The 25,386-nt window shown below is 36.5% G+C and overlaps 2 protein-coding genes across 5 annotated transcripts; both read right to left on the bottom strand.

Annotated features, from left to right (window-relative positions):
* Positions 1-4,870: 4,870 nt before the first annotated feature.
* LOC132294444 (pentatricopeptide repeat-containing protein At1g10270-like) lies at positions 4,871-7,059 on the bottom strand. Its single transcript, XM_059792309.1, has one exon. It carries the CDS (start codon positions 6,921-6,923, stop codon positions 5,097-5,099), a length of 1,827 nt encoding a protein of 608 aa, XP_059648292.1. The 5' UTR covers positions 6,924-7,059; the 3' UTR covers positions 4,871-5,096.
* Positions 7,060-7,911: 852 nt separating this feature from the next.
* On the bottom strand, positions 7,912-24,894 carry LOC132294443 (uncharacterized). 4 transcript variants are annotated; one of them, XM_059792306.1, is made up of 15 exons: positions 24,482-24,894; positions 21,577-21,693; positions 18,584-18,646; positions 18,373-18,474; positions 17,506-17,589; positions 17,308-17,426; positions 17,103-17,204; positions 12,880-12,996; positions 11,713-11,778; positions 11,470-11,536; positions 11,072-11,125; positions 10,904-10,993; positions 9,585-9,647; positions 9,450-9,488; positions 7,912-8,466 (listed from the first exon to the last, which is right to left on the bottom strand). In XM_059792306.1, exons 1-15 carry the CDS (start codon positions 24,497-24,499, stop codon positions 8,347-8,349), a joined length of 1,221 nt encoding a protein of 406 aa, XP_059648289.1. In that variant the 5' UTR covers positions 24,500-24,894; the 3' UTR covers positions 7,912-8,346. The 4 variants fall into 4 exon arrangements, with proteins under 4 accessions (XP_059648289.1, XP_059648290.1, XP_059648288.1 ...); XM_059792307.1 differs by lacking the exon at positions 24,482-24,894 and adding an exon at positions 21,231-21,302; XM_059792305.1 differs by lacking the exons at positions 21,577-21,693; positions 24,482-24,894 and adding exons at positions 18,750-18,863; positions 18,954-19,289.
* Between the last annotated feature and the right edge of the window lie 492 nt (positions 24,895-25,386).

The raw sequence follows: 25,386 nt of genomic DNA, 5'->3' as shown, positions 1-25,386 counted from the left end.
TTTAAACTTATTTACAGTATTGTCATCTTTTCTTAATTAGGTTTCCTTATGTTATTAGAATTCCTATTTCATTTAGTTTCCTTTCATTATAAAGTATATGTAATGCAATATTTGAATTTATCTCTTATTTTGTGAATTCAAAGTAACCATCTGAGTGCAAATATTGATCAAAATTCACATGAAATGAAGCATTCAAAATAAGAGATAAATTCAAATAATGACAAAGATATCAATCAAAATTAACATGAAATGAAGTAATAAAAAAATATTTTACAAAATTAAATTTAGTACTAGTACGAGAAATGACGTGTTATAGAAAAAAATTATATATATATAAAAAAATAGAATTCATGTGCCCGACACATTTATACAAAATAAGCGCGAAAGAGTAGTGATACTCATGCTGAAAAGTTACAGTGAATTGCTTAACTGAATACAACTGAATACTTTTGATTGATTGTTTATGCAAAATACAAACAAGTGGAGGACTCCACTTTCTTATTTGTTGCATATATCATCAATTAAAAACATTAGAAATGTCAATTTACTGCAACTATTCGATGTAAAAATTATTTTCCAATGCGGAAATGATGAATGTTGTATTTCTCCTCCCAAGACTACCCAAGTCAAATCAATATTACATTTTGAATTGCATTGTCTTGTTTTTTAAAGAAAAACTTTCAAGTCAAATCAAGACTACCACATGACGCTGAATAAAAGATAAATTTAAAAAATCATTCGAAGCCCGTAGCTCGGGCCGCTCGGCCCGTCAAGAGGCAAAGGTCCGTGGTCTGGGTTTGGGATTATCAAGTCTGTTTCAGGCCTGGTCCGTTAAGAAAACAAAGCCCGGAAGTAATAGGCCTGGGCTCCCAATTCACAGGCCCAACTTGGCCTCTGTTTTTTTTTTTTTTTCATTTTTCCTGGCAAACTGTGAGGAGGAAGGGAAACTCGAACACGGGCACATGTCGAGACAGAGTGGCAGCAGTTGAAGAAGCTGTATTATCGAGCTAAATTCCTGTCGGTTAACGAATGTGGTGAATTCAAAACCAGGCTGCATTTTTCCTTCACCGGATTACAGAGATTGGGAAATGGTTTTACCTGCTGCAAGTTGAGGATGGACAATGGACGACCAAAGCACCATCAGTCATGGTCTAATTAATCTGGGCCTCCACTTTAGGTTGAAGTTAAGATTGTTAGTCCAGATGCATGCCATGTCTGGATTCAATCCAAAAACAGTGATCGTCTATCCGCAAGGCTCATGGACGCGCTTTGGTGACAAATTACAAGTCTTGCACAGAACATGTCGACCATTTATAATGCTATGAAATGAGAATGGACCAAGAATTGATCTTGTTGGAAGACTAGAGCAATGAGTTACACACCAAGTCCAGATAATGGTCATTCATTTTCTCGGCCTTGCCTTTCAGGTATAGTTTACTTCACGTGATTTAGTTAAAATTTTGAACTAAATTTTCTTAAGGACAGGAATTTAGCTCGATAATACAGCTTCTTCAACTGCTGCCAATCTGCCTCGACGTTGTTCAACAGTGTGTTGTGCAGGAGACTCTTGTCGTCTTGCCTTGGATGTTCTACTGTTCTCTAGTCTCTAGAGCTGGGCTACGGGAGAACCTGCATGGGATTCCCTTTTCTTCATTTTCGATTCTTCTTTCTTGTCTATATTAGAAACTTCTTGCAAGCCATTAACTATACCAATATCAGCCACAAAAATGTTTCCTTTAGCTGTTTTGGGACTAAATGAGAGAGACCTCACCCTAGTTTCAACCCTGCCCGCTGTGCTGTCTGACATTGAAGTCCGACCACAAAACAAAGCCTCAATATCACGGGTTTGAGCGTCGTTAGCTCTTTCACAGTTGTAAAAATGAAGATGAAAACCAACAGTCAACCAAACCAAATAACTTGCACTTAAGATCGACCCAGGAACCGTGTCTTCAACAGAAAATGATCAGAGCCTCTATCCCTCTCATTTCCTAACTTCGCTCTGTGTAGAACCCTCACATGGCATGGTTGCTGGCATTTGGGGACCGTCTTTAATCCCTTGAAAATGGCTGTCACCCCCGGTTAAGGACAGACTGTTGTTTTGAACTGCCAGGAATGGCATAACCCACCATTCTGTTGGCATTAAGCTGAGAATCATGGGCAATGTTGAAGGGCTTGTGGATGTACAAGGCATTGAGACAATTGAATGAATAAGAGGCTATAACTCATCCTTCTTCGTGTGGCTTCGTGTGTAAGTGCGGATGGGTGGGGGGAAGAGAATCCATAGGGTGATATGGTGTTTAAAGAAAAATCACTAATTACTGTTTATAATAGGAACTAATGTATCATACAAGTATTGTGCCAAGTTATCGGAATAACAAAGCTTCACACACAAGGGATGGTATATATATAAATAGATAAATATATATATATAATTATATATCTCACTATTCCCTCTTATTGATGCATTAGAAAATTTGATATGGTCTCATGATTAATTTCATTGCAGTATTTACCAATTTAATCATTTAAATATAGGTTCAGATTTCTTCAAATATTAGAATTGAAGGTATGAAAAGAGAATATCTTTCTTTATGCTACTAAAGTAACTCCATATACAGGATTAGTGTCACCCACAAAGTACCAAGTGTATACAACTAACCAATACATACCTCAGGTCTCATGGCAGATATGTTAAAAGATTTTGAGAGAGAAGAGAGGGAAAAACAAAAGAAATTGTAGCATGATTTTATTATTTGTCATAAAGAAGAAAATGAACTGACAGAATAAAGTATAAACCCAACATGAGAACTGCCAACTCTGATTTCTTTAGTCTTATCATGACGATTAAAGCACGGAAAATGGTACTCCCAAGAAAGAAAACAGAAAGTGGGGAGCTGAACCCTGCTCCCACTTGGATGAACTCAGGCGAGGGCCTCTTCGATCACTACTCTCAAGAGAACAGAATCACGTTTGTGAACATTTTTTCTAGATTCACAAGCATATATGACTGCTTTGGAAATCTTGATATTAGATATGCATAACAAATCTTCCACACAATTAGCAAGGATTAGAGCACCATTTATAGGTTATTCAAGATGAGTAGGGATATAAATGAAAATATAGCAATAACAGTACAAGGTTAGGCACACGACCATAAATAGGATTAGAATTTAAGCCTCTGATACAAAGCCTACAAGTGAATAAAAAAGACTGAAATTGCAGTAGCAAACAAATGCAACATTTTTGCAATAGCAAATGAAGAGAAGCTACCAGCTCTCCTTGTAACCTGCTGGCTTATGGCCAGGTCAAGGGTTCGAGGCTAGGAGAGAGAGAGAGAGAGAGAGAAATGAAAAGAAGCTATATATTAGGGCATCAGCCGCATCAGTAAAATTTGAGTACAAGGTGCAAGCAAATCTCATCCTATTTGTATGGTCTAAAGTTCTAGGTCTAAAGTTCTAGGATAGCTCAGAGACATCAGACATGGAGCATTAAGATTATAGTAGATGGTTCATGGGGTGTACTTGAACTTCTAGAAGAAAAAATGATGGCCAATGCTAAAAAAGAACTTGATGCAATACGCATAGAATAGATGAAGAAAATAATAATAATAATAATAACACTGGTTTTGCAGTTGGTTATTCATAGTGAGCTTATTTTTAATCATTTCAACTCCAAACTCAATATTCGTAAGCTATAAATAATACTGCTACTTACTGGGGGTTTTGCCCTAAGAGTATAAAAATAGAACTCTCAAACTCAAATAAAAGGACCAGTTGTCAGAGGAAAGCTCCACAATGCCTCATTATCATTTCCAGTCTCTTAGATTTGGCCAGAAATGAATGTTGACAAGTACATTAATTAAGAAAAATAATACGTTCAAATCAAATAAGGAGGAACACCTTTAAGACCCACAATGAAGGACTGGATGTGTTGAAAATCGTAATGTAATGTATAATAGACTGCAGAAAGAATAGGAGGGAGATTAGATCTAACCACAGTATAAAGAAGAAAGGATAGAAGAAGAATCAACTTAGAAATCCAATGAATGGTTTACAAGAAAAACATAACTCTTTTAACCATGATTCCTTTGTATATTTAGCCATTACACAAAGAATCAAATAGTAGACCATAATACTCAGAAGCATGGTTCGTAATTGTCATTACTTGAAAAATAGAGCAAGAAAATAATGGTTTTTTGATAAGTTAGCCATTACTTTCACCTTTAGAATGGTTCCTACAAAAATGTAAAAAAGAACATAATGATTCCATTATAGTTAGCCACTACTTGTGAGCTTAGAATGGTTCCTACAATCTTAAACCTCTGTAGTGACTTGTCCATATAAACTAGCCAACATGACAAACCCAAGGCTTTAAGTAATGGTAACGCAGCCGGCATGGTTAGTGGAAATGTGAAATTTTCTTTGACCTAACTTTTTTTTAAATCTTGAAGTTCCACAAGTTGGATTTTTTTTTTTTTTGGTCATAGACATGGTCACAAAAAGGCAACCAATAAAAAGAGAAGTAAAGACTCCAAGTTCATCTATCAGAATACCACTCACCTTATCAATAAGGAAGGAACAGACACCATGATACACACATATTAAAATCACTTCAAATATTTTCATCCATTCAACACTGCATAATAAACAACTACAGATTTGATGTTGAAGATCTACACCATAGTACACTAATTAGCATCACAGTAGAGCCTTAGTATACCTGGATGATAACTTATGGCTGCAATATGCTATTCTTAAGCGAGAAATGTGTCTTGCATGTGTTGCTTCAAACATTTTGCACACGTATCACAAGAAAACCAACACATGCTTATCGTAATTATTTATCAACTAAAACATCTTCAATAATAATGGAGAGGTCCAAACTGCACTTCAATTACTATTCAAATCAGAAAGATACATAAGATATATGATAGACTCAATAGGCATGAAGAGCCCCCTAAGCCTATAATTGACTTCTATAAAAAACATACCACATGATTAACCATGCAAAGTGAATATAACTACTGTAATTCTTACCAAATCAAAAATTGAAGATGAGAAAACAAGTGCTTCAAACCTTGACTTCACATCTAAGAATCAAGCTCTTATCTGTCCTGCCATTTGAGGGGGTTCTGTAGGTTGTCCTGCCATTTGAGGAGGTCCTGTTGGTTGTCCTGCCATTGGAGGAGGTCCTGTTGGTTGATAACGTGCACCATAACCTGGTCCTCTAGTGATAAAAAGGTTCTCAATCTGTTCGCCTCGTCCTTCTTTCCCAAAAGCCTGAGATACTAATTCTCTCAGTGGAGAAGTGATGCCAACATTATACCTGACCATTTGGCTCAGTAAAGCCAGACTGGCGTCCAAATAACCTTCTTTGCAAAGCTCCCTAATCACAACATCATAGCTCAGGACGTCTGGTTTTGGATCTCTATCTCCCATTTTTGTCAAAATCCACACGCACTCCACAACCTTACCTTTCTCAACCAATTCAGTGAACCATCTATTGGCATAAACCGGAATCACTCTCAACCCGGCCTCCACCATCTTGGTATACATTTGCAGAGCATCATCAACCCTCTCTTCCCGAAAATAAGTATCAATTAACGTCCTGTAAGTCGTGACATCCGGATTCAAAGACTTACTCGACAATTCCCCAAACACCTTCTCTGCTTCCGGCATCATCCCATTCTCACACAACCTTGTGATCATGTTATTGTATCCAGCAACATCCATTGAAAAAGGCTTCGACTTCACCTTCTTACCCACCCTCTTAAACACAGCCATTGCCTCCGAAAACTTCCCCAACTTGAAACATTCATTCACCATTATGTTAAAAGTCTCTGAATTTACGGCTTGGAAAGTAGGAGGGGTGTGATTATCCAACATGTTATCAAACAATGCCCAAGCCTCGGCTTTCTTCCTGTGTTTAAGCAACACCTCCAATAGAACATTACAGGTCGCCGGAATCATCTGAAATTGCCGATCAAGCAATGACCTGTACGAATCCATGGCTTCTCTTTCCCTTCCTTTATTAAAGAACCAATCCATAAACGTAGCACTGACGACACCATCATACACAAGGCAACGCTCTTTGAGCTCGTCGAAAAGCTCATTTGCCTTATCCAAATTCTCCAATTTGAGAAACCCAGAAATCAAATTATTGAAAACGAGTGAATCTGCACCGTGACCCTTGTTCAGCATCTCCCGAAGGAGGTTAACAGCTTCCCCAATCCGACCTGCATCGATTAACCCTTTCGTGAGAAGGCGATACGTGACGGCCGAAGGGCTAAACGGGGAATTAGCCAGAATGTCTCTATACACTTCGAGACCGACATCAACTCGGCCAGCATCACAGTGAGTGTTGATGAAGAAGTTGTAGGAGACAATGTTGGGGACGATGTTGGACTGGTTGAAGAAGAACTGGAAGAGCGCGATTGCGTCATCGAAGCGCTTAGCGCGGTACATGGCAGCCATGATTGCGTTACAGGTGAAGACGGTGGGGCGTGTGTTGGAGAAGACGGCCTGGCGAGCGAGGACGGAGGCAGAGTCGAGGTCACCGGCGCGGATGAGGGACTGGACGCGGTTGTGGAGGTTGAGGCGGGGGCCGACGAGGGCGGATGTGGAGTCCGGGAGGCGCGGCGCGTTGGGGTCCGGCCTGGGGCGGGGGGCGGAGGGGTCGCGGCGGAGGGCGTGGAGGGGTGGCTCTATTCGGAGGCGACGCTTGCGGCGGCGGCGCTCCGCCGCAGCTTCCTCAGCTGAGGAGAAGGCGAAGGAGCGGAACGGAAGTGTGAAATTAGGGTTTTGTGGTTGGAAATGATGGTCTATGTGGTGGTGGAGAGCTAGGGTTTGGGTGGTGGATGTAGTGGTGGTGGAGAGAGACGAGGATCGTCGGAGAGATCGGAGGATGATGCGATAAAACGCCATAAATTGTTAGATATAGAGAGGGAGGTAGAAGCCCTAGTTTGTATAGAGAGAGAAGAAATGAAGATACATATATGTATAAAATGGAGACAGAGAGTGCTTAAACCACAAGGAGATGTGCGAGTGAAATGTGAGGGTTTAAGGAGAGAAAGATGGTCTATGGTCGATGGATGGTTAGTTTAGTGTTAATCTCTGTTTAATCACTAAAATCGTTTATTTTTTAAGTTACTCATGCCAAGTTGGGCTTGGCCTTGGGCTTTTACAATTGAGAATGCTTTAGTCCTTCTTGGTTTGTAATAGCTTTTTGTTATTAGAAAACTGAAAATAAAAAACTACACAAAAAAAATTCTGTTTGGATTAGTTTTTTGAAAACTATTTTTTGAAAACTCAATTATAAAAAAACCTGTTTAATTTTAAAGTTGGACTTGGAAAGGAGATACTATAATATTTGGGACTTGGGTGTTGACTGATTTGGTTCAAGTCACAAAACTCACATATAAGTAAGTAAGGATTAATGTCATCATCACATCATATATATTAATGACATCATAATGATGTCAGTCCTCACTTACCTAATCAATTAGACTTTAGACTCAAATCATTATCCAATCCATCAAATAAAAGTGGTGATTTTGAAGCTGGAAAAATAAATGACATTTAGCACTAGAGCAATTTCCTTAACCGCATTAAGGAATGAATTCTGATTTGATACCATTGTAACGAATCGTGTGTTTTACGATCCGACACAAAAACTTAAGCTAATAAATGGCGCTAGCACCCAACCTTATACATACAAGATCCAACGTGGAGGAAGAATCCATGACAACACCTCAAGCGCACAATTTTCATTAAAAGTTTACAATGATTTTAGTTCCTATTTCTTAATTGAATACAGTAATTAGATGGTCAGACTTCCTTTGTTCTTACAGCCAATTCTACAAATTCAAACTCATTAAGGATCATATGGGCTGTCCTGTTGATTAAGATAAAGTTGAAATGTGAGCATCATCACCAAAATAATAATTTTAAACCAAAGAGTATTTACAATGAAAATTTAAGGATCAAAAATCAACCCCTCCAAAAATTAAAAAAAAAAAAAAAATAGTGGGTTGCCTGAAATTATTTTGCCAGGCATACCATCATTTCTATTATTTTCAATGAATAAATGATGTGATTACAAGAAAGGAAGATGAGTAAATCATCCCAGCCAGGGAAAAACATCTGCTCAGCATTTATCTACACAGCACCATCTGGCATCCGAAACTCTTCCAAGACTTTGAGATTTATCACTTCCCCTGGAAAATTGCAAGTATGTTCAGTTCTTTGAGGTTTGTATGGTTGAGTATGGCACAGGATGTAGTAAGATCACATCCTGGGACTCTGCTTAGTTTGACAAGGCCCTGTAAAGTGTAATTTATATACTACATCAATGGCTTTTTTGCTTTGCAGGTTGTTGATATGGATCAACCCAACATTTATCCTCCTCCGTCGCATTATTCCATCTTTTCATAAAAATTTGCATTTCGATGAAGGACTGTCTCCTCACCTGTCCATAAATCATTAGTCACTATATTGTTGCAGGAAAAAAATAAGCAAATAGAGAATCAGAGATGTAGTAGTTAGTCAGAATAACAACATGACAATCATTTAAAAAATGACAGTTGATGGGGAAAAATGAAGAAACTGCTGGGGAAAAAGCATGGTAACATGTGATCCTTGACTAAAATTATGGCTCTAAAAAGGGCAGAATGAAATATCAGGAATCGTGTATCAGACTCAAAATAGTTGGGACAAGGTTCTATTTAGTTGAGTTGGTTGATGAGGAAAAATCATCAGTTTGAGTAGTAGGGTTTGTATGGACCAAAGCATGCTTGGTGTCCCACACGTTACTGAGATTAGGATACCAAACTGTAAGAGGGTTCAGTGCTGGATATCCCTGAAACCTTCTTGTTGAATGCCCACTGATTTTATATGCTGTAAATGATCTCAATACATACAATATATCTCGTTTATAAGGATGAACTCAATAAAAAAATCAGTCTACAGACGCAGCATAATTCCTTTGAGATAAAGAGCCCAAAGTAGTCATACTATCTCAACCTCGTGTGTGATCAATAACGTCATAACTTATGCTTATCCAAATGGATGTCTCATGCGGAGAACAAGTAAGGAGACTGAAAGTTAAGAGAAAAATGTTCAAACCAAGAAAACCAAATGGGAAAGAACAAAATGAAGCTCAAAAGAACACCAGAGCAGATTTGTTCTAGTATCATGTAGCTTCTAGATGGAACACTGGAACTGGGGAAGAAGAGAACAAACATTCAAGTGTTAAGGACAAAGTCACTCCCCGTGTACCAACTTTCAGTTCTGAAAAAACACTTGAGATGAAACTATCTTTGCAGAATAAAGCAGAGTGAATATATGTGCATCAAAATTCATGTGCGAGCGAGGGTGTAAAATCGAATGTAATCTACAAATTGCTCCAAACAGATTGAACACCTCAGTACGAGGATATTTAAAAGTACTCACTGCAGGTCTATTATCAACTTTATGCACAATAGAAGTTTCCTGAAAATCCAAATATGAAAACATATTAGCTTTGGTTTTAAAACACAGAGGAGGGGTGGGGGGTAATAAAGGCAAACTTAGATTCAGAAGACATACCGATGCATCTGAATCTGGCAAGTGTTTTGTTTGAGAAAAATGATCAGGTGCTTCATCAGTCAACTACATGAAAAAGCACAGTACAGGTGAGGCAAATCCAAGATTAATACTCATATTAACACATCATGATTATGTGAAAACAACTCTCGGTTTTTATTTAAAAAAATCCTGGTTTTATCTTTAAAAAATCAGGGCATGGCCATCTTCAGTAGACAACTGTATCTAAAATAGTTTGATTAATGGTTTCAGCTCTTAATTATCCAATAATCTCTACAATTGGCATTAAAAAATAAAAATGTGTCCAAATTAGTAAACCATTCAGTCAGCAGGGTCTAATCCTTTTAGATGCTAAGACGACAGAATTTCACTGCTCTCTTGGCCATTATACCTATGCAAGGAGTTAATCCACTTCATCCAATGGTGACTAGCAACAAGAAGTTTCATGATCAAGTAAATGTTTCCATGAAACAACATGGTCAAAATAAATATATAAATAAATCGAAGCCTTATTGTATTCTGTAATTATGTGGGGTTATGTTATTTCATCCTACGCAGCACAGACACATATAAATTATTAATGTCCATGTAGAACAAGTGAAAAACACAGCCCAGACATGCCGTACCACAAGTCAAATGCATCCCCTTAATGCACACAATATATATTTAAATTATTTATTTCTGGATAGGTAGTTGACACCAAAAAGAAAAAAGGCAGACAGGCGGCATGTTTTTTTAAAGCATTTCTTTTTTCAGGTTTCTAAACACAAAATAGGAGCATAATAGAATACAATCACCGTCTTTACTGAAGTATCGTCAGATATATAGAAAAGAGTAGATTATTATGATGTTGCAATTATGGGGGAGAAAAAGAAAAGTCCATGAAAGAGTGGAGTACATGGACTCCCTGGTTGTCAGCAGGTACGCCAAGTGTCAAGTCCACGCCCCCTTTTCATATTGATGTAACATAGGATTCTAAGGACTGTTTTGTTTCAAATTTTACCTATCATCATCATGATGATCCTTGGCTCAATCCATATGAACAGAACGGGGTTGGCCACATGAAATTTTTTTCCCCATCAGAGCTCATTATTTTAGTCATGTGCAAGCCTTTGAGAGTCATGAATTTTGCATGAAAACCAGTGCATAAATTACTTTTTCAGGGATGGGGTACATAGTTGTACTATACTGTTGTCAAATGTACATTGAACCCATTATTTCAGTCCAGCCTAGTTTGAACAAACTCTTCATACATACGCTAAAGCCATTAGTCCAGCCCAGCCTAGGAATGAAATGCTGACATAAACATAAGAATTACTTGCCTTGTTTCCATCTGAAGCACCAAGAGTGGGAAGACCCAAATGAACTATATATTCAGAGTCAACCACGCCAACCTTTTTTGTCCGATCACCCTGTCAAGAAATGGTCCAAATATCATTAGTACTCCTACGACGGAGTCATACCAAAAGGTTATTGGATTAGGAAATTGCCTGTGCACAGTAACCAAGCTGCTTATCAAGGCCCCATGCATGGATCAAATCATTCTGTTAAATCAAAAGATCATTGGGAAACTGTTACCAAAGAGAGAGAAGATATCCAGAGCTTATATATTCAGTGATTCAGTCAGGCCATAAAATTCACCCCACCACCAAAATACACATACACAAAGGTACCCTAAGGAAATATAATATGATGAAGTAAATGAAAAAAAATCCAATTCGACGGAAATCCTATTTTCTTCTCCAATATTTTATAAACCCTAAATCCAAAACTCCTGGAGAAGTTGTTGAGTACCAATTCACACCAATTTAATTTAATTTTATATTATTTCAGTTGGGACATCCATTATAAAATAGTTAAGTACTCAGTGTAGCAAAAGGTCCTCTACCTGGATCATATACCACACACATCGCCAGGCTGCTCTCGAGAACACAGGTGCCATCATCTCTACCCAACTGTGTGACACATTTTATTCACAGCATAAGAATATTTCTCTGACAACAATAGATGGCTTCTATTCAGCACCAGAAAGAAGCTTCTTTTATTTTTCAAAAATAGAAGGACCAAACAAACTAAGCAAGAAACTGATGACTAAACCACAACAGCAGTTGCAGGTTTTGTAATTCTTTACCCTATGCAAGGAGGTGCTGAGCTGTTAGCATCACACCTTGCGCTGCCTCTTGACTTGTAGATCCTTCTGTTGAAGACAGATAAGAAATATTAACATTGATTCAAGTGCATAACTGTTAAGTTAATAATATAATTAATTTAAAGAAAAGAATCTATCATCCAAGTAGCCACAAAAAATATCCCCAGGAAATATGGCCCGGCCCAACGGGCTTCAGCCCTGCCTAATAAGCTGACGGGTGAGACCTGGGCATAGGTTCCAAAGCTCAGTCCAGCTTGAGTAGTCCTGTCAATAGCCCAATAAACCACTGGCCAATCTTTTACCTTTTATATAAGTATTTTTTATTAATTTAAGTGAAGTAAGCTTCTAGCTCAATTGTTAAGCCTCAACCTCTTTCCCAAGAAGTCGGATTCAGAGCCTGCCAATTTTAACGTTTATTCAGTTGAGGAAATAAGTCTTTTCATCTGACCAAAATCGAGTCATGGATCAGGCCTGGGACATGTACAATATTCTAAGACCGACCCATGACTGGTTAAAGTGCCGGGGGTCTCATGTATGGCAGGGCCTGGGCCTCAAATCTTAGGCTGATGCTTAAATCCAACAACTACATTATTCAATAACTACCCAACCTAAAGTTTTGGGCATGCAAACATGCAGTATTAAACACTTTTTTATTTTGTGTATCAAACAAAAAAAAAATGGGTCTATAATAATGAGCCTAAGTTCTAAATACATGGCGGCAAGGTGATAGTTAAAGCATTGGCCTGCAGAGGCGCCAACAAAGGGGAGCTCAATGTCTTGCGCCCTAAAATGGGAGTTACAACTCCTTAGTCCTTACGATAGAGTGGGTCCTGTTTTGATCAACATGCTTCCGCACCAAGGAGATCCATTTCAACAGTTGATTTCAAATGGGTGGTCATAGCTCATTAACCTTTGAAGCTATTTATGTACCCAGCTTTAGCTATATGATAGATTATATGGTCCAGTCATAATCGTTTGATCAAGTTCTTTGAACTATGAGATCTCCAAGGTTTGACACACAAAATAATTGGTGCACTCAGTGAACAACATTTCAGTCCATACACAGCTAATTCTAGTTATATTTCATGTTACAGCAAATCAGCAATACTTATTCAATAACTCTCTTCCATTTAAAATTACTACATTAACCTGTGCACTCTTGATCTCCTCATCCGTGCAGTAATTTGATGATGCACCTCTGATTTTACTGGATCAAGCGCAGGCTGTGATATTTCAAGTCCTTCTTCTTTAACAATAGATATATACCTGCAGGAAATTTATTATATTCAAGATATGTCTGCATTGTTTCATCTCCAAAAGAAATTGTATTCATAATATTTGAACTGCTTTTCTAGAAAATATTACAATAAATTCAAGAACATTATATGGCATTTTCCAGAATTTGAAAGAAGACAAAGGCAAGATATCATAAAGTTAATAGGCCATAGTCTTGCTACCTGGTTCTGAGAAAAAAATTCTGCAAATACAGTAGTTACAGAAGATAACATGACCAAGGCTTGTTTGGGACCATTACAGAGAGAAGCACTGGTGAAGTACTGTGAATTTTAGAATGATATTAAAACAATATAGGTAACTAGACACGAGTTATATGTTTTATGCAAATTGCAGAACAACAAAGGCAAACTAAAAAATGGAGGCATTAGTGATCAGGTGTGATTTAAAGGTGCCAAATAGGCAGAAAAGGTTCAAAGAGATGTCTTCTCCATGAAGATCATTTCTTTCCAAGAATGCACACAAACAAAGAATAATAAATGGAGCAATAACAAGATATAGAAGACATATATGGTACGGGTAAGATATAAATCCGGAGAGGTTTGTTCTCCTTTATTTACCAGCTGTAAATATGATGGGAAATAGGAAATTTAATCTCAGGGACACTGAAGCAATTGCAGTTTCAGATACGAGACAAAAGAACCTATGAAAAATTCCGTTCATGTGTTGACCATCCCATCATTCAACAGAACCTATGAAGCACGGACACGGACACGAGACACGGGTACGATACGGACACGGCAATACGACAAGTCTTAAAAAAAATAGGACACGGACATGGAAGGATACGGCAATATAATAATAATATAATTTTTTATTATATATAAAAAATAATTTTTTTCCTCAATTTTTAAGTTTATATTACTAAACACAACCCGTTTAAATTAATTCCTCCAAATAGACCAACAGGCCTATGGCCTAGCGGTACAAGGCTCCTACTTCCCAAAGGGAGGTCAGGAGTTTGAATCTCAGTGGAGGTAGTGTGTGTGAGTCCCAACTAGGAAAAAAAAAAAAAAAATTCCTCCAAATAGCACATATTGTTTTTGAAAAACAGAAGGGTTAATATGCCCAAATTCCATTAAAATATCGGAGTAAATACTTGTGTGTGTGTGTGTATATATATATATCCAAAAGGCACAATTTTTTATCCCTCTAACCAAACATGTTGAAAGACATATAAGATTGAAAGTTTCTGATCTTATCCCTCATTCTCCTTCTTTTACGGTACTGTAACTTTCCATCTCCTTCTCTCTCTTCCTCTCTTTCTCCTTCGTTAACGGTGTCAGGGATCTGATCAAAACTTTTTCTCTATATTCCAGCCATTTCTCTCGTATCTCCTTAACTCTTTATATATTATATATTTATTTTTATCTCAAATTTATGCATTTGGGTTGAACAGATACACATATATACACAACAGCCGTGTCCTTCAATGTATTAGCTGCGTGTCGACGGTGTATCTGATTTTTTTAAAGCAGGACACTGCTATTGCATATCGGACACTTGTCCGAGGTTTGGACACCCGTGTCTGACATTGATACGGCACACCCCTTTGCCGTGTCGGTGCTTCATAGAACAGAACAAACCCACTTTAAAGAGTTCCAGTGATTTTTAATAAGGCCACCAATAGGAACGAAAAGCATCAGTAGAACTTTATCTTCCGGGCTTTAGTTTTGAGGGAAAGCCTAATCACCTGCCGAGTGACGGCCAAGGGAATTTCATCTCATTCTAAAGATTCTAGGCATTTACTATTTTACTTAAAGAAGATGCTCACTGCTAAGTTACTTTGAGTACTCTTTCTGAGTCTGCGTGACTAGAGCATCCACTATTGTGAGTTAATACGAAAGGCAATTGATTGATCAACACCCTTAGAACTATATCGTAAAAATATGATGTATGATACATGCATAAGTTACAACTTAGCTTACCACTTTTATTAGAAAATTTTGTATGGGACCTTTTACCTCACTTTTATGTTTCCATGCCTTTTAGCATGATCTTGTAAAAACTACTATAGACAAATTATATACTTCTTCCTCAACCACACTTCCTTAGAATTTTCAAAGCTAAAACAGAAAACCCCAAAACGCCTAAGCCAATAAACTTGTCTATACGCTCCCGCTGCTGAATAATATGTCCAATCCTAATCATCCATACACACAAAAATTTGGGCTCTAAAACAAGTGGCAATTTCTCATAAATTTCTTTCTCCTTTTACCTTTGGCTTTCTTTGATAGGAAGTGTGGAGCCTAATAGTACTGTACACCTTACCCTAGTCTTGGGTGAATCACGTTAATCTGTGTGATTGATGTATCTACTTAATGTATTTTTTTTTTTTTTATAAGTAAATGTATCTACTAGATCTATTATCCTCATAAAGGTAGAAACTAGTAAAAAGCATCCAAAATGGAGTATAGATGATTTCTTCCGACACTACATTAAGTTATTTACATACAATTGTAAAACAACAGATACCCTGATCCTAATCAATTACACGGTGATTGGTAGGAGGGAAGAAAGAGAGGGATTGAGCAATTTTCCATCTTTTTGTACAAGAGTTGGAGGGAAGGCAAGGATGGATGGATGGATGGATGGATGGATGAAGCATCCCACCTAGGCCATCATTTTTCATCCCTTCAGAATTGGATGGAAAAGAGGAAGGAAGAAAAGGATAAGTATTGTATGTTATGTAAAGTGACATTATTACGCTTCATCATTTTTTGCCAAATTATATAATAAGGGTACAATGGTAAAAGAACATAATACATCTCCTTCCCTTCCTAGGTATCACCTCCTTCTACTCCTTTCCACTCAACTAAACAAAAAGGAAGGTCACCTTTCCTTCCCTATGGATGTCTCATCCATCCTTCCAACCAAACAAAACATTAAAGAGCTCATTAATCTTCTAGACCATGGCACTAATTAAGAAGGATGCTGCAACACTAGTATTGTGCAGCCTGTTGAATGGATTGTCGTCAGTCTTCTCCCTTGCACGAGTAGTGCACTATTTTTATCTTGTTACCCCCCTCTCCCCCTCTCTCTCTCTCAAAGGAAATGGACCTGAAATAACGAAGTTTAGTGGTTCACATGCATGGCAAAAGAAAATATTAGATTTGACATTATAGATCAAAAGAGTTTATGGCTCTGATTGAGGGAGGGAAAGAAAAACAAGGAATTGGGTTTGGAACTCGATAAATAGATACATAGGCTGGGTTGAGACTTATGAGATTGAGAGAGATGTATTCTCACGAGGAAGTTGATAGGTAGAGGTAGTATGCGGGTTGGTAGAGTAAGAAATACACCGGTGACTCTAGTAGAGAGGAAATAGGCTCGTGGAGTGCTGGTGTTGGTACTCTATTGTTGCAATATCTCTACGAATCTACCAAATAGGCTCGTGGAGTGGTGGTGTTGGTACTCTGTTGTTGTAATATCTCTACGAATCATAGAGGAATCTCTTCTCATCCATGGACGTTGGCCGGTTTTGGCTGAACCGTGTATATCTTGTGTTTGTGTGTGATTGCTTTGCTGGCTTTCACTGGATCTTAGTTATTCACGCGCTTCCGCTGCCCCCAACAATAATATATATTGATAAGACAGGCAAAAAGTTAAATATCATAACAGAAAAGTTACTGCAACGGAGGATTTTGAACACATAAATGACCTCGGGGGGGGGGGGGGGGGGGGGGGGACATCTTGATACAATCTTTACATGACCAGATGATTTTCTTTTCATTTTTTATAAGAAAAAAAGAATTTTCTGAGGGAAAGGAAATGAAGGATGAGAATACTTGAAGCGGGAAGAAAGTTTAACAACCAGGACTAAAAAATCCCTTTTTATGTCCTTATCTCCCCCCACCCCACCCAACCCAAATAAAAAAATAAATAAATAAATAAAAAAGAGAGACTTGAATACATCAGCTTTGCTGTTTTATAACTCCAGTCAGTTCACTAGTCCAGTATAATTTATTTATCACATAACCCTTATCAATGAGATCTAACAGCTATAAACTCAAGGAATTTAAAAACTGATACAGTACAAGAATCAATCTTTTAAAGATAACTGATCAAACCATACTCACCGTCCTGGGTGAAAATTCCTGACTCCAAGATCCTCATCCCAGAGAAAAATATAATCATATTCAGCAACTATATCTGGATGCAAGAAACGCTTGGCGAACCACCTATGCCATCAAAAAGTGATAAAAAATGACACAAATTTAAGACAAAGATTGTACATGAGTAACTTCAGTCGCGGAGGAACAGCGGTAATGGATCGGATATTACCATTTTGTTTGATTCATGGCAGAGACATGTATGACACGCCCACTCCACTCCAAGTCACTCCATTCATTGACAACACCATCATAATGAAAAAGCATCACAACAAAATCATTCTCATGGAACTGCAACATAATGGTAGACAATAATAAATATGAATGGATAAAAGTCTAAGCAGGAAGGCATAAAAGATGTGACTATCACCTTTTTAACAATTTGGTTCACTATTTCTTTTTGCTTTATTCCAGCTGCAATAGCCAACAGACTCGCTGAATGCTTTGATTTGTTCTGATTCAAAAACATTGCAAGGTGAGTACAAGGAAAATACAAGTGTATATTATTTAACTTGAACTATATAAGCATCTGAATCACGGGTGCTTATAAAAATTCATCTACCTCTTGGGCTATATAACCTTTAGGAGTATATGTAATATTACAAGCAGACTATGAAGCAATGGCATGAATAGTTCTACCTTGGAAAGTTGAATATATGCCATAATCATTGTTTCTGCCACTCAGGGCAATACAAAATGTTTGCAACACATTAGAAGTATCCAAGCACCTTTTAGCCACATTGCCAGTGTAAAGATATTCTACAGAATTAGTTTGAAATTTGAATGTTTTATCTGATTATCATTCATTTATTCTCTCAAAACATGTAAGAAATGATTTTCAGTTTCTTAGGATAACCAGTGTAAAGATGCTTTTAGGATATTTAGTAGTATCCCAAATGATTTTCAGTTTCTTTTCTTTACCCTTTTCTTCACCGGAGAATTCAAGCCTAATACCTATACCCCAATCCCGACAATTTTACCACATGATCCAAGGTCAAAGGCCATCCAAAATGCAACAGAAAACATCCATAATTAAGTCAGTAATTTACTAGTCATGCCTTGCAAAAGCTCAATAAAGTAAAAGGATGGGCTGTTTGAAAATTTGTAAAGTCATGTACCATGGAATTGAAACAATTATAAGCACCATTGTTACAATTTTTACAAACTTATGGTAACATGTAAGCTTTCATTGTAGCACCTAACTGAGAATACCAGCTATGATTTCACTTTCACATACTTTATCGGCAATGGGGCCCCATAAAGGGCGCATTTCCAAGTTAGAAGTTTTGACAACAATTCCTGCGGGCAATGCCTCGCTTCCAGAAGGCCTGCATTGATTCTAAAAGCAAAAAAACAAAAAAACAAAAAAATAAGCTGATAAAAATCAAAAAATATACAAAAGAACTTTTGTGCCACATTAGCAAGGACATTTTCAGAAAGAGACAAACCTTGCAATTATTTGATTCTGCTCCATGCCTTGTATCAGCATTCATGCCCACTCTCAGTGATATCTGCATAAGCAGTTTCCAAATAAGTTATATGTTACTGTGTCACTGAAACTGTACAGACAATTTTCTTAAAATAGGATACATTCAGACAAATTCAGAGCTGCACCTGAATACAAAATTTCAAACATATTTGTTTTTCCACAGAAATGAAGTTTCCCTCACACATGATTAAAAGTTCTGCCCAAGACCGTGACAACTCAGCCAAGTCGTCCAGATATAGCTGAATTTGGAAGCAGATACATGAAAAAGTACAAAATTTTAATTGGATGACATCTCCATCCTATATCACAAGATGACTCGTGCATCTAACCTTCGACAATGACATCTCACAAGGCTTCTTGTAGGACATCTCGCAATACTGTTAATTACATAAAACTGTGTTGGAATACTCTGTGACGAACAGTCAAGATGGGTTAAATCACTTCATCCAGTTCCTTGTCATTGAAATTTTGATTAAAGATGAAGTCGTGTCTGCCTTGAGAAGATTCTTCAGGCTACTATGATTACACACTTTTAGGTTAGTAAGTTAAGGCCTAAGGATTTAGGAGGCAAATACTAGATCAGATAACTTAATTTGGTACAGTGAGATAAAGATTGAATTAAAATTATTGAAATTTGATTAATGAAGCTTGCTGAGAGAGAAGATAGCTAGATGATTTAGCTTCTAACAGGATCATCTGACCTGGGTACCTGGACTGATCGAGGTGGACAGGTGCACCCAGGTCAGATGATTGAGTTTTAGCTGGACCAATCCAGCATTGACCAGTGATGAAGAACAGGTTTGTTTCCTGTGTCAATTTGAGTCTTAGTCAGTCTCACACCGTATATAGATAATGAGAACAACAAAGAAAAATAGTTGAGCCTTATGGAAAACTTAGCCTTATGGAAAAAATAGTTGAGCACTTGAGCCTTGTTGACCAGTGATGAAGAACAGGTTTATTCTCTTCTCTGATGCACATGAAAACAAGCATATACGTCAAAGCTTCAGTTCTTTGATCTTGATTGAGAATTACTCCTGTGGTTGAGTGTTGTGATCAGAAGGAGTTTCCAACCGCTGCTTTGAGATCGAGGATCATGAGCACAGTCCATGAGGATTAAGATGCATAAGTCAGCGGCTGAGATTTGAGGTACCAAATCTGGACACGGTAATTCTATGCATTGCTTAACTTATAATCTTGAATTTCTAATTATTTACAATAATTATGAAGTTGCCCCCATAAACCTTTTATGTCCTCATCAAATTCTCCTACCTCTTCTCTGTTAATAATGCTCTGCTCTTTCCCTCCTCTCTCTCAAACTCGCTCTTAGTTTCTTCCTCTTGACCCCACTCGAGTAAGTTCATGGCTCCATCACTGTCTAGATGGTTATTTTATTTATTTTACATACAGTCTTTGTAAATAAGTTTTTTAAAAAATCAATCTTTAGGATTTTGGAGCCTTATATTGAGTGTATTATTATGAGTTTCCAGATATTGATCTGCTACACTATCACCGAGTCATCTTGGGGGCACCTGAGAAAGTGACCAATACCGTGACTTAGAACCATGCTGCCACTAAAGCTCAATTCTTCTGAACAAAACCCTAATATTCATCCAACCTCTTCGTTTGAAAGTTAAAAGCCAATAAAAGTTACACCAAACAGTGATGCAAGCATCTGTGAACAAGTTTCTATATACTTCATAGTTCAAAGTCTTGGGGCAAACTCCTGAAGATAATAGGGAGATTAGTGTGTCTTGAAAGGAATCGTGGTGGACGGAATAAGAGAGAGAAATCTTCTCTTTCAGGGAAAGGTTTTGGTAGAACCAAGAGGAAGAAAGAAAGAGAAATGCGAAGAGAATCCCAACACACCTCAATTTGCTAGTCTCACGTCTTATATTAACCATTTCTCTTGGCAAGAAATGTGTGTTCATAAGGCATGATTCATGAGGCTTCCAACAAATTACATAACTGTACCAATGAAACATGTCTATCATTTTTCCAAAGAAGGTATTTTATGAAATATCAGTATAATAAATATCCCCCAATTTTTTTTCCTTGACCAACCCCTAACCTCATATCTTTCTCTTAGATGTCATCACAACACTTATGCAACTTTGCAACAATTGTTTAGGCATTTATGTTTAAAAAACTACAATAACAAAAGATGAGGACCGTGACTTAGCCCTCAAAGAAAAAAGTGAGAAAATGAATCAACGAACGTCCAACTGGCATGGCTACATCACACGCTACTATTATAGCTTATAAAAGTTAATCTTGACCGTTCAAATTTTAAATACTTCCGAGGATTATAAGAATCAAAAAGAACTTATATGCCACGACATCAAGGACATTTTCTTAACAAGGTGAACCTTATATTTAGCAGATTTTAAATACTTCCGAGGATTATAAGAATCAAAAAGAACTTATATGCCACGACATTAAAGACATTTTCTTAACAAGGTGAACCTTATATTTAGCAGATTGTGTCTCCTGCCTCAATCTGAAGTTTCACGCCCCAGATCCCAGGATTCTTGACCCGATACAAGAACCCAAAACTCGAAGTACAACCCAAGAAAGCCATATAATGATGAAAGAGCTGAAAAAATCACCTTTAAGTTAAATCCATAGCATGAACCAAGACCATGCTAATCACTTTAGTAACTGTAACAGCCAATTCAGACCTGCTTTTTAAACACACTCACTCAATAGAACTAGTTGACCAAAGTGATGATTAAAGGGAAAAACTTTTCAAGACAATGCATTCTAAATTAAATGAATTGAAAAAGGATTTCATTTGAAAACAAATCATCACCAACTAAACACTTCAGGCCAAGAATGCCTTCAGTTTGAGCAAGAAATGATCGGTACACCACATGAACCAAATAAAAGTATCTTAAAATTTCTTCCATGAAGTAAAACAGTTATAAAACAAACAAATAGTGGGGGTAAGATTACTTTATAATCATTCGCCAGGAATGCACTCCCAATGATGTAAGCACCACATATCAAAGAAACTGTAATGAAGAGACTGCAGAAATAGGATCTACTCTTTGGGTCTGACAGTACAGAAACCTGAAAAGGTAACAATGACAAAAATAAAAGATTATAAGTACCTTGACCAGTTTTCAAAAATTTAATTCGTGCAGGTTATACCATTTTCTTGGTTGAAGAGAATACATCAAGATCCTAAGATATGATATGGTGAAGATATTAAAGCCATCGATTCAAGCCTCGGCAAAACTTAAATATTCTATACTGAATAGAAATAACTTTATAAACATCATGTAACTGATAATAATATGATAATAATGATCATGTATTCAGATTTATAAAAAATAAATAACTCAATATGACAAATAAATAAATGGCCCGAGCCTATCAAAAGGGAATACTGATCAAGTCACTGAACATATAAAAAGATTAGTTGGAATTTCATATAAGGAAAAACATTATTTAAAAGTTAGAAAGCAAAGACAATACTCTTAGGGATGTCGTGGTGATGTTGGATTCGTACCCAACCCGGACATTTATGGGACATGGTGGGGTAATTTGCAATTAATTTATTACAAAAACAAAGTTCCAATGGAATTTAAAACATATTGCTGATTATTAGAAAAATCATATAAAGTTTCAAAACAACACTCAATTTTACTTTAAGCCCTAAATTACTGAGTACTTTCATTCTATTATGGAAAAAAAAAAAAAAAAAATTTGATTTTTCGTATATATAATAATATATTATATTATCATTATTTTATTTTCAGATCCTACAGTGCCCTATTTTTTTAGATTTGCCAAATCGATGTTCTCGAATCGTGTCATACCCATGTTTCATGTTTATATCCTTACTTAAATTTGAAATTTCTTACATCAAACATGAAACTAATAATGCGTAACGGTTTACAAGATGAGTTCTTGAGATGTTAAACATCGTTAATGCATCCTGAAAAAAAACACACACACAAAATATGCTCTCACCCTATGACAATCAATTCCATAGAGTAGTACGTCAAGCCAATGACACATCGGAACAATACATGAACAAGAAAGAGCAAATGCGAACTGATGAAGCAACATGGTCAAAAAAGTGTTAAATCAAGGGACATGTGTATGGTTAAAGGAATTTTGTACAATATGTTGCTATGATATTCTACTAGATGCTATAGTTTTAAGGCTGAACCTGGAGACAGAATTCCATCAACCACCTTATTTTGGCTCTTGACTTAACAACACCTTTTCAGTCTCACAAGACAAAATGTTTTTCTAAAAGGATATTACTGTTATACATGATTTTTATTCTGGAAGCATGTAACCTACTAAGAAGGACATGACAATATGATGCAAAGAAGATTGCCAGAATACTAATTCTTCTATTTCTACCTCACGAAAGATCCTTTTTTCTTGAGAAGAAGGGAGAGTTAAATAGAGGAGGAAGCAGAAATTTTTATTGTGCAGCAATGAACAAATTGCTTTTTGTCCAATGATATTTTCTCTTTTATTTTCTAAGCCCAATTAGGCCTCTTGATGCCAACGCAAAATGGTGAGAAGAGTCTCCCTCTGGTCAACAATAAGATGTAGGAAAGGATAAGAGTTAGGATTCTTGTAACAGTTGTGAGATCGTTTTTCTTTCCATTCACGTTCTCATCAACCAAACAGAGTACAAAACAAGTAACAAACCAAAATAATCTATTCATCTCATATATCAAAATATCTCAAATGAAAATTCTCTTTTTTTTATTTATTTTAAGTTCGATATATGTTGGAATTGATACTTTAGATCCAGATATCATATCTTGTAAATTGTTTATTTTTTGTCAAGACTGGAACTGATCCACCATGAACTTGATGGTTGAATGAAATTAAAGAAACAACATTAAAAAGTAATACTTATGGTCAATTGCAACATGATAGAACAAAGAGCTCAAGAGAACATAAAACACAAATTTCTACTATTTTTTCTTCCCCCTTTTTAGCCATAATATAGGATTGAGGAAATGAAAACAAAATTGGCCATCAATTGGAAAAAGCACAACCTCTGTGGCATAAAAAATATTAGCAAATTCCTTAGGAGGACGTTGAAGGTTCAAGTTCAGCAAAAGTGGAACTCCATTCAACCTATACAATTTTTTACTTGAAAACTTACAAATTTGATAACTTATTTTTACAGAAACAGAAAAGTTAATTGTATTCACATGTCAACTTAATTTAGTTTCTTTCACTTTTTTAGGTAATCTAAACACGGGAAGGCCATAACCTGCTCTATTCTGTTATCAAAAAAATTGAAAAATTCGTGAGACGTTCTTTGAAAAATAGTTAGAAATGACCCAGGACTAAAAGTACAAAAGCCTGTTTGGCTGATACTTTTCCGAACACTCAACTGAAAAAATGTTTGCTTTGTAAAATGTTCGTTTACAGTTTTTAAAAAATTACTAAAATTTAAAAATCCTAAACTGTTTTATAGTTGTTTTTCAAATAACTGGGTCTAAATTTCTTTCCTTTTCTTTTTTCCTCTGCTTTCTCATCATCCAAACAGTGCCTAAAGTGATTTAAACTGGTATCTATATCTATCTAGATATGAAATGTATACGCACACAGACTAATGTATAACAATTGAAACAATTTTGGCTAACAGAACCATATGCATCAAAGTCCAATAACAATCTCTATCCACTTTTACAAATCAAATAATTCCACCAACAAAAATAACGATACAAAGCATGTAAAAAAGCAAAGGCAAACCCATCCAAAACAATTACATACAATTTACTGGAAAAAAAAAAATTAAAAACAACTATATACCCAAACATATATTAGATATATATATGTATATGTATGTATGTGTATATAGATAGAAACTTACACAATTGATTGTCTTCATTCCCCACAACTTTCAAGAGAACCAAACAGAAAAGGCTTTTAAATCGCGAGAAAGTATTCGTATAAAGCAACGAATAAGAAAGTTCAGAGAACGAAGGCAATAAAGCAGACTTGTGTAACGGTCAAACGGCGTCGCTTTGAGTGTGCGCAAAGAAACAGAGAAGACGAAGTTCAAACCTCAAAGACAAAAAGTCTCTCAAACGCACCATGAAAGGAGCACAGAGGGAGAGAGAGAGCAGATAAACACAGAAAGTGCTGAAACAGTGTGTCTCACTGTGGGTCTCTGTCTCCTTTACAGATTGAAAAATATTTTATTCCGTTCGAAAGTGGGAAAGTTAGAGAGAGAGAGAGAGAGTGTTTTAGAGAGAGTGTTTCAGATAGAGAATGAGTGCCCGAGTTGCACGGCGAATGTAGCATCGTGCGTGGCAATGTGGAAAGTCGTATTCGGCGTGAAATAAAACACTGTACTTGCTTGTTGCTTCTTACACGTGTACCTAAAGTGGTCCCCACTAATTGTGTCTGGTTACATGGCTTAATCATTAAAAATAAAGAAAAAATAGGAAATATAGTTGGATAACATCATGATTTTAAGTGGACATTTTACTAGTAATTAAATTATTGTATTAAAATTGAATGAATGTGATTGAAGGATCAATTTAATTCCAACGATTTTCTTTTATCAAAAAGGTTACACCATTATGAGTCAATAAATTGGTAAAATTTTAACCCATAAGTGAAAACATATAATTCAATTCAAAATCTATCATGATTTTTATCTTTATAAGTCTCATTAATTTTTTTTTTTTTTTTTTCCGTACAAAGGCTTAGGCCAAGATGGTAGTATAAAGACATAAAGCCAAGTCAGAAAAGGCATATAAATCTTGAAGC

This window comes from Cornus florida, unplaced genomic scaffold (genome assembly GCF_030987335.1).
Source record: "Cornus florida cultivar Cherokee Brave unplaced genomic scaffold, ASM3098733v1 CherokeeBrave_3.0.0_Hap2_Chr02, whole genome shotgun sequence".
NCBI lineage: Eukaryota > Viridiplantae > Streptophyta > Magnoliopsida > Cornales > Cornaceae > Cornus > Cornus florida.
Note: the sequence above shows the minus strand (reverse complement) of the source record. Positions and strands in the feature narration are given on the sequence as shown.